Source organism: Colias philodice, chromosome 3 (assembly GCF_061535455.1).
Source record: "Colias philodice isolate Cphi_HAF_F1 chromosome 3, ilColPhil1 Martin Lab GWU primary, whole genome shotgun sequence".
NCBI classification, from domain to species: Eukaryota; Metazoa; Arthropoda; class Insecta; order Lepidoptera; family Pieridae; genus Colias; species Colias philodice.
This window is the reverse complement of record NC_143088.1, coordinates 11244670-11262328: the sequence shown is the minus strand read 5'-3', so window position 1 is coordinate 11262328 and position 17659 is coordinate 11244670. Positions and strand designations below refer to the sequence as shown.

Below are 17659 nucleotides of genomic sequence, written 5' to 3'. Positions count from 1 at the left end.
TTATTTTATAACAGGTAACTTTCATCGACCTATGTTCGATTCTATGAAGTAAAATTCTTAATTGTGATTTGTGATTCGTGAAATCGTGAACGTGAATTGGAGTTTACCGGCTTGTAAGTTGTTTTCTATTTTTCGATCATGTTATCATAGTTTCTCATTAAACTTTATTAATTTATTATAATTTAAGTGCGTTTAATCATGAAGCAATGTTATTTGATAATAGTTAAAGATCTTTATCAGCAGATGTGATGTTGGATTGAAATGAAGCTGATTGTGAACAAATCAATATGGCACTCAAGCTTGGAAAATGCAGGCTTTGCCTCAAGCTTGGCGATTTCTATTCCATCTTCACGGTGGACAACAATTTGCAACTCGCCGAGATGGTTATGGAATGTGCGCGGGTTAAAGTAAGTTGCTTGTTATCAACTTTCAGAAATACGAAACCGGGACAACCATCTTGTTTCTTTCAATACCTTATTTGCGAGATCATATTTCACAGATTGGCGACTTCTTTCTTCATCAATTACATCAATAATTGCATTTTTATTATAAGCTCTATCTTCTTTATTAAATATATTTAATTGTTTGTCTGATTTGTTAAATTTATCAAAATTTCTTGTTTCTGCTTCTATCTTATTGGTATCAACAATTTAATTCATGGCCTCGAAATTCATACCAAAAGCAATCATAATGATTTGTTTTGATATTCATAAATTAAGGCCAGTAATATTTTTTCTATAAATTTTTGAGAAAATTTATTTCTAAAATTAAAGATTGGTTCAAAGTTGATCCCATTCCAATCTTTTACTGTCTAACTCTAAATTGTTAATAAAGTTATAACATCTAAGATAACAGTAGTTAGGAGTGTTTGTTGTTATTACAATTTTACAGGAATACTTGAATGATACAAATGAAGAAAAAAAATACAATCTGAAACAGATTTATCAGACAAATTGAACTTAGAGATAGTGAAAATTTCCAAAAACATTTGCAATGAATAGTCACTGAATCACATATTATTGAGGATTGATATTTATTATTATAAAGGAAATTTATTAAATCAAACAGTTCTTCATTCATATTAATTATTATATTGAAAAATTGTATATAAAACAAGAAAAGATGAATGTACTCTCAAAATAGAAAAATTATTAACAATAGGTTTGTAACATCATCATCTTACATTAAGGAATATAGTTGACTATCAACAGAAACTTACATGATACCTGATTTTAAAGAGAATCCTGCTTTAAACAAATACCTTAAAGGCATTATTGAATTGAATGAATAAATACACAAGTGACTTTCAGTTTCAATATAATCAGTCTCAGAACAAAGTTTTAAATAATTTGTGTTTGGTCAGATTTGAATTTTGGTTCCGTATAACTTTCATGATTTAGTTTATTTATAACCTTAGATTTTAAGTGAACTGTTTGATTCATAAATCTGTTAATATATTATTTACAATTGTATTCTTCTAATCTTTGAAATCCTTATCTGAAATCTATGAATGATCATTAAGAAAGTTATGACCGTCTTTAAATTGTTTATCATTTTTTAATATTAAACTAAATAAGAGAAACATATAATCTTTTCTTTGATTTTTATTAAATTTATTTAACCCAGCTTTTATTTTTTGATTGTACTGTGAACTTGCATTTATTACTAACGCAATGTTTCCAGCTTCAACTCATACACTATTATTGTTTAAAACTATTCTTATTCAGATCTTTACTTCATCCCTTTAAACATTTTCATTCACTTTTGTATCCTGATTTGCTCTAGTCCCTTTTTCACTTTCTTCTTTTACTCATCTTTCCTTTCAGTCTATTATTTTTGATATTTTAGTTAAGTTAGATCTCCATGCCTTGATTTCTATAATTTTCTTGTTCATTTTTTTTTCATTTGAATTTTAAGTTGGCCTCTTTATATTTATGCTTTTTGTCTTTGTTGGTTTTCTTCTATTCTTATAATTTTCTTATGACCAGTATTATTAAATTAATTAATTTTTTATTCCTTGGAATCCTTTTAAATTAGTAATTAATGTAGATAATGCAAATAAGTACCAATGTTAGCAATGTGAGGGTTTTTTTGTGAAATATTTAAAGGAAAAGTGGCTATTTGGAAATTCAAATTCAATTCTATATTTTAATTTATATGGGAAATTCAAATTGACAGATGAAGTAAAATGATGATTTTTGATTAGTTCACAAATAAACCCATCCTCATATTTTATTATCCCCTTGCCCTTATACCAATTACTGGGTCAGTAACTGTAACTGATGAATTGATTAAATTTTTTTTGTTGTTTATCTACTAATTGTTTATTTACATCTATTTCATTCTTTTAAAACGACATTCTAAAATACGACGGCACTCACGGCAGGTTCTGAATTCGTAGCGCGTATTTCGTTTGTCTTATTATCAACGCTCATCTACTATTAACTATCTGAATTATAATTTTCACGCCTTCCGTTGCATTCTGATTTCCAGTCTTCTTATATTTAAGACTTGTGTACCTTGTTCTGGTTAATCCAATTGCTGATCTGATGTCTATGTTTCCACAGTTATTGTGTTTATCTTGTTGTTTGTCTATTTTTGTGCAGGTTTCCTTGAATACTAATGTATTATTTTAATTTGAACGTTAGATAACGATATATAGAACGTGTTCCTACTTGAACAGTAATATTTTTTTATTACGCTGATTCGATAAATTATACATTCGAGATTCGGTCAGAAGGAAATAAATATTTAACGAGATTGCAAATAAGACTAGTTATATTGAGGAGGTAGCAATGAATTATGATGATAGACTTCCCGATGGTTGTTGATGGTTGGTTAAAATCAACAATTTTTTGGTCGCGCTGATCTAGTTTAAAAATGAAATCATAATAAGGTGCATTAAGAGTTAAGACCAAGGGTTAACCGCTAAATCGTTTAATTCCATTATAAATATGTAAAAATGATTGATTGGATTTCAATTCTTCACAGTCGTCGGATGGTCTATCACGAAAATTGCGTAGGTTTTTTTTATCTTTAAAATGATTGATGACTTTTTTAGATACAAGAAGGCGACGGTCTCCCCGATAAAATATGCAGCGAATGTATTCAGAAGTTAAGCAGTGCGCATATTTTTAAACAACAATGTGAAAGGTCAGATCAAGAGTTGCGACGTAATTATGTTCCACCACCAGGTCAGTAGTTTGTTTTGTAGTTGCGGTATTATATACTGTGTTTCTGAAATTTTAAAATTATTAACATTATTCAATAATTATATCATTTTAGGTTTTAGTTCAACTCCACCACCTATTGCTCGACAAAGCAGTGATTCCGCCTTCTCAACGGACGCTTCTAAACCATCTTCGTCCTTAGAAAGTAAAGTAACACCCGCTAGTAGAGTGCGCAAGAGAAGCGGAGAGAGCATCGGTAATACATCTAACAGTAGTTTTTCCCACGATTATCAACCTGGCACTTCCAAACGAGTTGAAGAACTGCGAAAGTCTCAGAAAAGACGAAAAGTTTGTGATGACGTCAGAGACGACTCAGATTTTGAAGATAACAGCGCATCATTCTATTCTGCCGGGACAGACTCTGATGAACCGCTAGATTTCAAATGCGATATCTGTTCGAAATCCTTTAAAAGTTATATTAGCATGTCTGCACACAAAAAAAGCCATAGCAAAAGAAAGACTGTGGTACCTAAGCAGCCTGTAGCTCCGCCTCCACTTAGCACTCCACCTCTGGACAGCACTCCGACTCCGCAAAACGACGCTCACGATGTCGAAGATGTTTCTAAATGTGAAAAATGTGGCAAGACATTTAAATTGAATATAATGCTTAAGAGACATGTGGACGTGTGTGGAAAAATTGAACTCGATAAGGAGCTTATGATTTCCTTAGAACCTATTGATGCTGTGCCGATAAAAAACAAAATAGATTGTACAATGTGTTCGACGAAGTTTAAAAATATCGAGAATTTAGAAAAACATATGAGAGTTTGTCACGCTGCAGTTCTTAAAAAAGAAACACCTGCAACGCAAATCGAAAATGGGAAAATCTCCGTACCTTGTTTTTATTGTCGCAAACCATTGAACGATTATTATTCCTACACAGCACACTTTCGTGTGTGTCCTAAAAGAGACGATTCGCTTTCATTTGTGTGCCCAATTTGTAACAAGTCGTTGGTGAAAAAAGCTAGTTATTTCTTGCATTTAAAAGCACATTTCTTTCCCGTAACTACTGTAAAAAAGAATGAACCCACTTCACCCAATAATTTTTCATGTCGCTTTTGTTCCACAAAGTACCCTAGCCAAGAAGCTCTTATCGCGCACTTAGCTACACACATGAGCAATACAGAAGCTGTTGAAGATGTAGGCGATGAAGAATCACGGTAATTTTTTTGGAATTGTATATCAATGGCCATATTCTGGGCTCCGGATAAAGTCAACTTAATAAATCTGCATGATTTTATTAATTGTTATTGAAGGTCTCTTTATTCCCTACATTTTATCCGAATTTAAAATTCCTATGTTTTATAATCTTTAAAATTTCAGGGCTAGTACTTTGGATGATTCAGCTTCTGCACATTCGGAATACAACTCATCAATAACGAGCGGACCATACAAATGTGAAATATGTGGAAAAGAATTTAAATACAAAAAAGCCTTATCTTCTCATGCGGCTAGACATGCTGAAGATGTCAATGTAAAAACTGAACCACCAGATAGAGACACTTCTGAGTTATTGAGTCAGTCAATGAATTATGATCAATTAAACCAGTCCGATTCCGAATCGAGCCACGGAGAAGAAGACAACACGTGTGATATTTGCGAACGTCAATTTTCTTATAAACGTCTACTCATCCAACACAAGAGAACCAAACACAACATGACCTCTGGAACGAAGAGAGCGAAGATAAATCTCAAAGACTGCGCCGTTCGCTGTCTCATTTGTGACTTGGAAATGAAAGTGAGCGCGATATATGAGCACAATCAGAAACACATATCGGCGAACATAAAGCCGAGAAATATGTACACTTGTATGGAATGCGAGCAACAGTTCAAGAGTTGTAGCGGACTGGCGAGTCATATTAAACTGGTGCACAGATTGCATATGAAGCAGCAAGCGCCGAAGATCACGGCGCCAACGCCGGACTTGGCGGATTTTTGTGAAGTCGTTGTGACAAAGGCGGAGCCCCTGGATTATGTCCAGAGTCACAGCGACTTTGGGGAGGCTTCCGCCGGGACTGCGCCGGGCGTGTTCTCATGTCCCACGTGCAATAAAGTGATGCCCACGCTCATTTCACTGAAGCGGCACATGAATTGGCACACTAATGTCGGCAACAATATCGAGAAGAAACACGAATGTTTCGTTTGCAAAGAGGTAAGCATTTTCTTTACATTATCGTTTTTCATTATATTTGCAATATGCAATGTCAATAAATTTATGCCTTTTAACTTTTGTTCACAGACCTTCAGATTCAATTGTCACTACAAACTACACATGCGAGAACACTACCATGACACTAATTTAGATCCCATACATCTGACTTGCCCGATTTGCAACAGAAAGAGCAAACACTTGCGCGCTGCGCAAGCGCATATGAACTATCACAAACAAACCCGCTTCCAGAATAAAGATTATGAGTGCGCTATTTGTAAAAGAGTTTTCCAATACAGAAAAGTTTATCTCTCGCATATGGCCATACATTTTAAGCGCGGGGAATCTGCAAATAATACGATAATAGGTTCTCAACTACCAAACACGGCCGACAAAACAGTTTTTGATGGCTCTCATACGTGTGCAATGTGCGGTAAAGTGTGTGATTCGGAAGCATCGCTCAAATGTCACATGAGTTGGCACAAATCGAAGACGTTACTGTTCGGTGCGCGGCATGAGTGTGAAATTTGCACTTTACAGTTTACCAACAAGAGACGCCTCGAACTTCATTTTCGAACCCATTTCGAAGATGATAACGGTCCGTTTAAGTGTCATATTTGCGGTAAAGGCTTTATCGCAGAAGAATACTACCGGAGACACGTCAAAGGTCATAACTTTGACCATCAGTCTCATAAGAAGAGGATTGAGAAACTCAGAAAGGACAAAGTAAAGTGTCCAATTTGTACAAGATACTACCCAGACTTGGTGAAGCTTATTCGTCATCTAAGAAGAACTCACCCCGAAAGTAAAATGATTAAAGACGACCCGGATGCTCCCCCGCCTATGTACTATCCGTGCAAATTGTGTGCTAAGGTCTTCTTAGATGCGCGACGTCTGCAACACCACGAAGAGGCTCATCTTCGGAAACCAGAGTTCTTCAAGTGCAAATTTTGTGGGAAGAAAACAATTTCGCTGAAAAGTCATCGCATTCACATCAAAGGACATTTGACGCAGAAATACATTGACGAACCTCTGAAATGCCCTCACTGCGATGACACATTCACAAGAGGCTATGACTTGCATTATCACTTGAGAGACGCACACGATATAGACGAGACATGGATTGCCGATCGAAAGAATGCGGGCCTCGATGGACCTTTGAAAGACCTGCAATGTTCTATATGTTTCAAAATACTCGCATCCAAAGGTAATTTCGAACGGCACATTGACTACCATAATTCGCTACGGTGCAATTATTGTTTCGATTACTTCAGTACGCTGAGATTCTTGGAAGGCCATCTTGCGTTCAGCTGTGAGAAAAAGAAATTGATTGGTGATACTGAAATATATCCTAGAAAAGTGAAGTGCCATATATGTTACAAGGCATTCCATGTTCAAGTGAAGTTAGACTGCCACATGCGAACTCAGCACGGCATTAAGTCGTTCAAAGAAGCTTCAGAGAGCAAAAAGGAAATTGTATGTGATTATTGTTTTAGAGTATTTGAAAATTCGGATGCCCTCAGTACTCACAAGCTTTATCATAGGACTATAGGGTACTATGGATGTCTTTACTGCAGCAGAAAGTTCAACACCATGACAACATATAGAAAGCATAAGAATCATCACTTATCCCAACATAATGTGGAGAATCCGACAAAGTGTGAACATTGTGATGAAACATTTGTGCAGTTCCGCGAATTTATTTATCACATGCGAGATGTTCACGGTGACAATAAAGAGTGGGTCGTACTACCGAAAGATTCTATTGAAGAGAAATGTAATATTTGCAACAAAATCTTTTACAATCTACACAGACATCTCGCATATCACGAGGAGAATAGGTGCAAGAAGTGCGGTGAATACTTCTTTTCGCGGGTCGACTATGACAACCACATTTGTCACATCGATAGTGACGATGAAGTTATGGAGAACGCGGAGAACGATATTCGGCCAAAGTATGAAGAGTGTCAGTTTTGCTTCAAACCTCTCACGCTCAAAACTAAAAAGGTACACGATATACTACACAAAGGATCCGGTTCTATATCGTGCAGATTTTGTCCTCTCAAATTTAAAACAATTGACGCGTTCAATATACACGCGTTTTCTCACCGAAGTAGAAAATATAAAAAACATCCGATTCGTTGTCGCATTTGTCGAGAGGCGTTCGTTAAATATGGGCCTTTCATCCGTCACATGAAGAACGTGCACAAGTCGACCAAAAAGATGCATTACCGGACCACGATCAAACCGGAAAAATGCGTGGTGTGCTCGGGGTTGTTCCCGAATTTGCACAATCATTATCGGGCACATTTGCAAAATCAATGCCAACAATGCCGGAAGTATTTTACATCTTCGAAACTGTTTTCGCAACACGCGTGCGACAAAGAAGACAGTGATCCATCGAAAGTGTTTACGAGTGACGCGAACCTGCCGCAGCTGATCAACTCGTATGTGCCCGTAGATGAGAAAGACGACGAAAAGTTTTACGGTTATGAAAGCGAAAATGCTGAGGAGGAAAACGGGGAATTGCCTCAGAATAACGTCAATAGTCATATGGACGATCCTCAGAATGAAGATAGTCAGAATTCCGCGGATACAGCCGAGAGCACGATACATGAGATGGCTCACGCGCCAATAATATCTGACGTGCTGTCTCTGTACCAAAAGAAAGAAGCAGACAGCAATGAGAACAAAGATGTAGTTGAACTCACCGATGATGATTCGGTGGGTTTTGAAAATAATATACTTACGGTAATTACTATTGACGACGATTAGTGTTTATCGAGGTTTTATTGTTATAGTCTAGTTTAAAGTGATTAATTGTAAGATTTAAGGTTATTGAAGGCAGTTATTAGGATGTAAGAGTACTTATTGACATGTTTCAGAGTACAATTATTATATACAATTATATCTAATTTTGCATTTAGTTTAGTACCTATAAATTACAGTATGCCTTTGTAAATAACACTAATATATATTATAGCAATTAACTAGTTGTTCCATAAATAAAAAATGTCTTATTCGTTTAGATACTGGTAGTTACAAACATTCATTAAATATCAAATTAATACTTAAGATGATTCTCATGTATTGTGCAGAGTTGTATTGCAAATAAATATAACTGTTTAATTTGTGACTATGTATTAAATTAGGAATCACGCTATTTTTCTTTTGGTTAAAAATAATTTTCCATTATATTAATTTAGGCCAGTAATGTGTTTATATATATGACTGAAATTTCATATACCTGATCAATAACAGCTAAAACAGTCAGTTAATCTATTTGCATAAAGTAAACAGGTCAAACCTGTAAATCTATCTAATTTAATTGTTTTTCTTACGCTAGTTTATTTTGGTGCTTTTTCTCACTCTTTAGGATTCGTTCTCATATCATAGAGGGGGTGTCCTCCATTAGCCTTTAGATTAGATTACTTACCTATAAATCATTTGTAAATAATAAAATCTCACCAGCTATAAGGCTGCCATTTTGTACATATTTGCCATATTGTATTAGCTGTAAGTATTAGTAGATAAGTCACTAGTTATTTGGATTTAAGTGTTACTTTTGTAGAATATTTTTATTTATAATCCATTCAGCACATGGACAATTTTATACTGCGTTCCTTAGATTAACTCGATCATTAACATGACTTTGTAATTGCTAGATAATGTTAAGATTTTTATAAAAATTAAGTAATATAAAATTTGTCGGTAGTCGTAAATTCAGGTATAGTACGATTTAAACTTAATGGCGGCTCGGAACATTGTACGAACCGATGCGCAGAAAACAATTTTAGGTATTAGCAGGACGTTAAGGGACCTGTGCGCACGTGCACTCGCACCTGTACCTAACTTCCGAACCGCCATTAAGTTTGAATCGAACTGTGTTTCAAATGTTTTGTATAGAGACCTTACATAAAATTATGTATGTGTCGTTTCAAATTTTTTTATTTTAAGGGAAGTGTGGATCATGTTAAATATCATATTTGCCAAAGGATATCATCTATGTAGAATATAGATAGCTGTGGGCTTGTATGTTAAATTAGATTTTAGTTTCTAAAGTTTACAGTTTGGGTTAGCAATGCAATGACATGTTAGAAAAAAAAGAAACAGCCATTTGATTAACAAAAAAATAAGATAGCTGCTGTTATTTAAATTTAATAAATTGAGGAATATGAGTATTTTAACTCAATTTTAGTTGGATATAAGAATTAAGAAGTGTGATATTTAAGTTTGCAGTGCATATATGACTAAAAATTCTCTTCCATCAATGGAAAATTAATAACATTTTGTAAATATGATTACCTATATCATGTATTGATTTATAATTAAAATTTGAATTGGTATTGAGTGTGCCCAGTGATAATTATTGGCAGATATATTTTTGTTACCAGTATGAAAATGGTCAGATTAAAAATGGTAGGTACTAGAACTTTCTGAAGTCGGTGAATCTTTGTATGTGTGAGTAAATTAGATTATGTGGTAGATTACTATTTTTTTCTCAGTATAATATTGTGATAACATATAGGTATATTAAGAAGAGCTGGAACGTCAACACATTTACACATTGCACATGTTAGGCCGGGAGATACTTACACAAAATTTCGGGTCATTTGTAACAGGATGGCGGTCTAGAGGGGTCTTAGTACGCAATGACAAATAGAAAAATGATGGTCAGAACGCTGGTACCGGCGGACTAGTCGCGTGGGCGTTAGTCACACTCGTCGGATAAATAGCGAAAGTCCAACGATTTGTAACACAAAAATTTTAGAATTTACCGATAGCCCTTAAAAAAGATGTAGGCGGTAGTGTCATGCCATACTTTGACGATGTGACTTACAGTCCGCCATACCGACGTGAATGCGTTGATTTAAAAAAAACAATTCAACCATTTGTACCGGGCTAACTTTTGCACAGGTAACCATCGTCGTGCAGCCATTTACTAAAATCGCCATGCCATACTTTTCGGACGATTCCAAATGGTCGCCATACCGCGGAAAATCTGCAAATTTTTGCATTTTTTTTTCTCGCCATACGATTTGTACCACCCTACATTTTTTTTTCAACAACTCCTGAATGATTATAAATAGAAGTGTGATAATGCCATACCTGTGGGAGGTGACGAATGTGTATAAGATTTTTTTCTTATTGTAAGATTTTATTCGTAGTTTGAACGATTTGTAGCAGTATGGCACTAATTTTTCCCTCTATTAAAAGTATGGCAAATATAATAATGGTCACGTTGCATCATATACTTTCCAAAAATGCCGTACTGGTACAAATCGCCAATTCTTTTCATTTTTTTTTACGTCTTGGCTTAAGTCTTACAATCATCCGCCCCATGTTTGCATTCTGCGATATTTTTTTCTAGGTAGAATTGTATACAAACAAATAGAATATAATGATCCCATACTGTAAAAAATTATTTTACGTATTGTACAGTCGTATTTTTGAAACGTGACGAATAAATTATTTTTTCAAGTATGGCAGCACTTTTTCCCCCTACTAGAAGTATGGCAAATATAATAATGGTCACATTTTATCAAATACTCTCCAAAAATCCAAATGCAATACTGGTACAAATTGTTTGGCGAAAAAAAATTTTTTTTTTGCAGATTTTCGGCGGTATGGTGGCCATTTGGAATCGTCCGAAAAGTATGGCATGGCGATTTTCGTAAATGTCTGCACGATGATGATTACCTGTGCAAAAGTTAGCCTGGTACAAATGGTTGAATTGTTTTTTTTTAAATCAACGCATCGCGTCGGTATGGGGGGCTGTAAGTTACACCGGAAAAGTATGGCATGACACTACCGCCTACATCTTTTTTATGGGCTATCGGTAAATTCTAAAATTTTTGTGTTACAAATCGTTTGACTTTCGCTATTTATCCGACGAGTTCGACTAACGCCCACGCGACTAGTCCGCCGGTACCAGCGTTCTGACCATCATTTTTCTTTTAGTCATTGCGTAATAAGACCTCTGTAGAACCGCCATTCTGTTACAAATGACCCGAAATTTTGTGTCAGTATCTCCCGGCCTATGTATGTGTCATATTTTGCAATTGTTTATAAATACAGGGTGATGTAATTGGTGTAGTACGAATATCTAAAAATCTATGAAGAATTTTGTGATACAGTAAATGGAAGAATTATAGACTATTTTACAGTATTTAATAAAATCATTTGATTTTTTGTTCATTTTCATTAGAAATGTCAATTTTTCTCACCAAGGTGGAAATTTGGATGATAAGGATCTTGTTAGAAAAATATAAATTTTGACTAAAATCGGCATTTTTTTTTTTCAAAAATCAAATTACTAATTAATAATCAGAGTTATCACATTATTAAAAAAATAAGCCAAACTATACACCATTTTTACCTACTTGATGCAATCCTCAAAGATCATGGACATAGTGTATTGCGCCTTCCACCATCCAGAACTCAACCCAATAGAGTTACTATGGGGCATAATTAAAGGGAAAGTAGCATCACAAAATGTGAACTTTAACTTGAAAACTGTGGAAGAATTATTTAGAAAGGAAGCAATTAATGCTATTAGTCTGGATATGTTTAGTGACGTTTGGAGAAAGACGCGAGAACATGAGGAAAAATATATTCAATTAGAACCAAAAGTAGATAATTACACTGACTCATTTCTAATAACATTAACCTCAAAATTTAGGTGAAATATTTAAAAAACCAAGTGGTTTTTTATTTCTTTTTCAAAAATATTCTTCTCCTTTTCTAATGGGTTTCATCCTACTACTATTTTTTTTAGGTTTTTATCATTTTGGAAGGGATTGGCCCTGGTGTATGTTGGGAGTGAGCGCACGTGTTATTTGTATTGTTTTTATGACCTGAAATTTAATTATTATTTGATAATTGAATAATTATTAATACTTTTATCCAATTGATTATTATTAGAATAAATAATTAACTTCATCAATTGATTTACTTTTAAATTATAATTTTACAGGTAAATTATGAGAGCTTTCATAATTATATTTGCATATATTTATCTACAACGCACCCATTTTACAATTCAAGTCTAAAATGAAACTAGAGTCGCATTTATTTTTGAACATACTGTAAGTGAAATTGCATAAGTGTGAGTACTGTGAACATGCCAGCTTTCCTTAATTGACCGATACCTGTCTCATAAAATAAATCATATGAATAGATAAACGTTATTTTATTTACCCCCTGAGATCTCGATAGGAAAAAGCGAATTGTTCGTCCAGCCATAGGCCCGATTCAGTGCGACGCGGACTAGGTTTTGCGTCCGTCGCGGATGATTTTGTCGTTCAGTGCGATGCGGATCGGGATCGACTGTAACCCTCTCGGTTTGCACATTTGACGCAGCCGCCATGACAACGACAGTACTTTACATCCGCTCCGCGTGACTGTTGTCCGCCGAGCACTGAACAAATACATTAGAACCAGGCACCGCCCGCGGACATCCGCGGCGCGGAGCGATTTCGACCGCGCGCGGATAGCTCTCCGCGACGCGGACAGTTCCGCGTCGCTCTGAACACGCTGTAAGGTTTCATACATTTTACCGTCCGTCGCGGACGTCCGCGTAGGTCATCCGCGTCGCACTGAACAGGCCCATACTTATATAACTTAGCTGTTCTCCGCGGTTTCACCCGCATTGCTCCACTCCTGTTGGTCAGCGTGATGATATTTAACCTATAACTACTCTAGCCTTCCTCGATAAATGAACTAATACAGAAAGAATTTTTCAAATCGGACCAGTAGTTCCTGAGATTAGCGCGTTCAAACAAACAAATCTTCAGCTTTATAATATTAGTAGTATAGGACGAAAAAATGTAGTCCCATCTGCATCGTCCAAGACCAAATGTCAATAGGTGGATGCCCGTACAGCGAGCAGCCTAGCGAAGCAGCGCGTGTTCCGAATTACGTATTTTATGTTTAAAACGCCAAAATAATTTTAGTGCATAATATTTTTATTTTATGGCGGAATTATTGCCAAAAATATAAAAATAAAACATCTTAAACTTATAAATCGAAAACAGTATTGTTTAGTTTAATATAATGAAAAATAAAATAAAATAACACAAAAATATAATACCTACGCAATTTGTGTACATGAAATGGATCGATGAAAAATCATAGAGTTGGAAAATCATTTAATCGGCGCCCATCTTGTGATCGTTTGTCAATCGAGTCAATCGTCTGTACGAGTGCGTCAGCCTTGTATATAAGTTGCATTTTTATAATGATACTTTACGTGGTATTCTGTTATTGTTACTAATAATTGTTATTGTTGACTTTTGTTGCTGTTGTTTGCTAAGTTTCCTTAGTTAATTGTTGGCGAAATGCCGAAAAAACTAATTTTGGTACTTTATTCAAATCGATTTAATTTCCATATAAAATATTATCGATTATCGAAAACAATTGATATGATTTCAGTAAAGACATCTCTACACGTGTCAAAAATCCATGTGTCACCATCGAGATATATTACTAGAGGGGTTATTCCAAACAAAAACATTGCGCGCGGCCGATGTGGTGGGGTACGTGTGGAACGAGCGAGGCGTGGCTTCAAGTTCAAAGATTAAGCAATGCGTGCAGATGCGACACATTGTGCAATCTGTTTACTCGGTACTATCTGGTGGTACTGATACTATGGAATTAATAAAACGAGGATTTTATATTAAACTATGTATTTTAATTTCCTTTAAATAATATCAATTTATTAAGCTTTTGTCGTTTTGTGTAGTAATCAATAGTTTTATCAGTTTTTGCTTCATGATGTAATTTAAATGGATACGATGATTCAATGTTGATGGCGTTTACGTATAAGAAACTCACATTTTGAAAAATCTCACGCGAGATTCGAGGATGGGGGAGGGGTTGAATAAATTCTCACGACATCTCACCAGGGGGGGAGGGAGGTGCAGAAAATTTAAAAAAAACACCTCACGTAATTTATGGACGCCCCCTTACTCGATCACAATTTTTGTAACTTTACTATAAACGGAACTACATTTAAAAATATACTTTATTTATTGAGTTATAAGGTTGCTTCCATTCTGTTTATTTACATTCTCAAAAACATCAATCGCTGCAGAGGTGGCTTGCGACAAAGGCGGCTTGTGTCAAAGGCCTCGGCGATATCATTTAAGAACATAATATTATGTACTTTAGGCAAACTTGTTATAAGATCTATTTTACTTTCTTATTAGTCCATTTGACAAGGATATTGGGTAAGATACCTATTGGAATAATTTTATTATTATGTATGTACTTATTAAATCCGCGAATAAAAAAAATTTTTAGTCGTGAATATAGAAATTGGGTCGCATTTTTTTAATCCGCGAATAGTGAAAACACGAATAAAGGAAGCGCGATTAAGGAACTTTTACTGTATTAGTTTCTGTGAATGTTGTGTTTATTTGTAATTGTTGTGCATAATAATTTATAAATCCTATTGGAACAACTATTGATTAGGCTTTTTTTAATAAATAAAAATAGGTAAATAAATAAATATTACTTAATATAACCTACCGTTTTACTTTGCGTAGTCGGGTAAAAGTATAAATATTTAGGTACTACACCACGGTAATCTTTCCTAGTAGATATTGTATATACATAGTTAAAAAAATCCAGTTACATTTTTTTAACAGACTCATCGATAGTGTCACGTCTGTGCTGTTAGTCTATGAAAAATGGCGCGAAACGCAGAACGCGTGGTGATTTTTCGCAAAATGATAACAATATTAGTAAAATGCATGACTTACTCATAATAAGGAAACTTACTGGTGAAAAGTCACTCCTCGGGCTTTGTTTGTATTATGGGAACTGTTAAAACAATATCTAAGCAAACACGAAGGCATTTTGAACAGAGCAATAACACGTGTTGACGCGGCAAGCGGGGGGCACAGTCCGACACAGACTAAAGAGACTTGTGATTCTTACCTCTAGCTCGTGTTAAAGAGAGTGTAGTAGCGATCGCCTCTCTAGTACGTAGTACATTCTATCTCGATGTGTGTCACAGAAATCATCTTAGGTGGAAAGGACTATAACCTATTATAACTTATCCAAATGATATCGATGCTACTGACTACTAACAGTACACACGTAGACAAAGTCTAGACTATATATAATATATAGTCTAGACTATATAATATCCCTAGGGATATCCTCGTAACGCCCAGGCTATTTTTACCAAACATTGGCTTGCAGCCCAAGTACCTTTTAAAAGGTTCACATGGTGCGGACCCGGAGGTGATGAAATCTAAAAAAAGTGCCTTATTATTTCCGTATGAGCGTGGGATTTTTTCTGCATGTAAATGTATGTCAGTGGAAGGTTTTGAGACACTAAATAACCCCAAATTCGTTATTCTTTATTTAGGCATATGGGCTTTAATGTATTACAAAACCCGATTTCGCAAAATTCGTATTTTTTAAATTATTGATTAGCGGTAGACAATATAGGGTTTATTTTATATTACAAAAAACAATGAACATAAATATTTGGATTAATACATGTCTTCCAAAATTTTAATGACCAAAAAGATATCTCACACTAACAATCTGAGAAAAAAATATCAATTTTTGAACAATATGATCATTATTTTCTGTACTTATTATTTTTAAAGGCTAGTTTATCACGTTTTTTAGGATTTCTATCAGAAGAAATCCACTTCCAACAGATGACAGAAGCAAAAATTAGCAAGTTTCTAAATTGGACCCAAAAACACTATATAATAGCAACCCATATACCTTTTAAAATCAGAATGATAGTAGGTAAATTGATATATTTCTATAGAAATTTTAAATAATTTCGCAAATAAGAGTTGGTTTTTAATAAAAAAATATTATTTTCAGATTATTCAGAACTGGAAGAGCTTTCTTGGTTTTGGTTTATATGTTGTAATCCTCATCTCCAAATAGTTCATACTCTTCTATATCTGACTGATTTAATACTTCTAAAGCTTCTTCGATTTGCTCATCTCTCATTGGGTTACCTGAAAAGGATAGGTACTTACTACTTACTAAAATATTCTGTAACAGACTAGGTAAATAATTTACTTTATATTATGAAGGAGAAAACGGTCTAAATCATAAGTTTCAAAGGCAAATCAAATTGATTAGTGGTTTATTCCCTTATACCTTTTAAAATCCAATAATATGTTAATACTCTTATACCTTCTAAAAGGTATCCAGATTTTACGAGGTTATTTTACACGCATATTCTTTATTTTCGCGTAAATCTAAATGTAATTATAATATTTACTTATTTGTCAACAAGCAGAGTAAGATACTCACAGTTAAAAACCTAAGATTGCATCAATAATCATGGATTGAACTTACCACGTCCTCTAGTCAGTCAAGATGGCCAGACTTTTCGCCGGAAATTACATATATTTTATTTTTCTATTGGCACTATTGCTTAACCATAGACAAAAACATACTTTCCAGTAGCCGGATAAAAAACAGTAATTAGATTTGGCGCGTAATTTAAAATGTTACGGCGTTTTCAAATCAGATACTGTCAGATACCTTTAAAAAGGTACCGTGGGCGTTTATGTCATAAAGTTGGATAACAGCTTGGGCCGGTACCACTATCGAGCTGCATGCCTTTTAATAGGTATCTGGGCGTTACGAGGATATTTGGCATTGCATAAAATATCTCAAAATCTATGGAAAATTTTGTGATCTTGTAAATGGAAGAATTATAGCTCATTTTAATAATAATAAATACATTTCATGATGTTTTTTTTAAATTTTCATCAAAATGTTAATTTTTCTATTCTTTCCTAAGGATCTTCATTTCTTGTCAGAAATCTATAAATTTTGACTAAAATTAGCCATTTTTTGTTCGACAAATTTAATTAGAAGTGTTCGTTAATTTGTTGAGCCGTAGTTAAATTTTGCCGAAAATCTTTTAGAGGTAGTATTTGTTGTAACATATCCTGAGCATGTCTGACATACCAAATTAAAGACGAGCGAGTGTGCAAGCCAATTTAAAACTTCTGTGTAAAACTTGAATATCGTGGTATAGTTCTTCCATTTGCAATATCACAAAATTCGTCATAGATTTTGAGATATTTTTTTTGCAATACCAAATATCCCTAGACTTTTTTGATGTGTGTAGTTATCTACTTTTCTGAAAACATAAAGGAATGCCAGTTTAAAATAGAGTAATTTCATATCAGGTTAAAGATAAATTAATTACTTATCTAATTAAAATAAGGGCTCAATCCTGCTAAAAAAAGCAGTAAACTGCCACATAGGCGGCAATGAATGTCGA

The 17659-nt window shown here is 34.5% G+C and overlaps 1 protein-coding gene and 1 long non-coding RNA gene across 3 annotated transcripts; one reads left to right on the top strand and one right to left on the bottom strand.

Moving 5' to 3' along the window:
* Positions 1–15: 15 nt before the first annotated feature.
* On the top strand, positions 16–9898 carry LOC149490038 (uncharacterized). 2 transcript variants are annotated; one of them, XM_089714858.1, is made up of 6 exons: positions 16–113; positions 244–407; positions 3062–3194; positions 3286–4390; positions 4554–5382; positions 5470–9898. In XM_089714858.1, the coding sequence occupies exons 2-6, from the start codon at positions 288–290 to the stop codon at positions 8152–8154; spliced, it is 4872 nt and encodes a 1623-aa protein (XP_089570984.1). In that variant the 5' UTR covers positions 16–113; positions 244–287; the 3' UTR covers positions 8155–9898. The 2 variants fall into 2 exon arrangements, with proteins under 2 accessions (XP_089570984.1, XP_089570983.1); XM_089714857.1 differs by having other exon boundaries at positions 241–407.
* A 5638-nt stretch (positions 9899–15536) lies between these two features.
* On the bottom strand, positions 15537–17012 carry LOC149490037 (uncharacterized). The gene is made up of 3 exons (XR_016318376.1): positions 16720–17012; positions 16129–16373; positions 15537–15640 (listed from the first exon to the last, which is right to left on the bottom strand). It is a non-coding gene; the product is annotated as an uncharacterized LOC149490037 (long non-coding RNA).
* Positions 17013–17659: the final 647 nt, after the last annotated feature.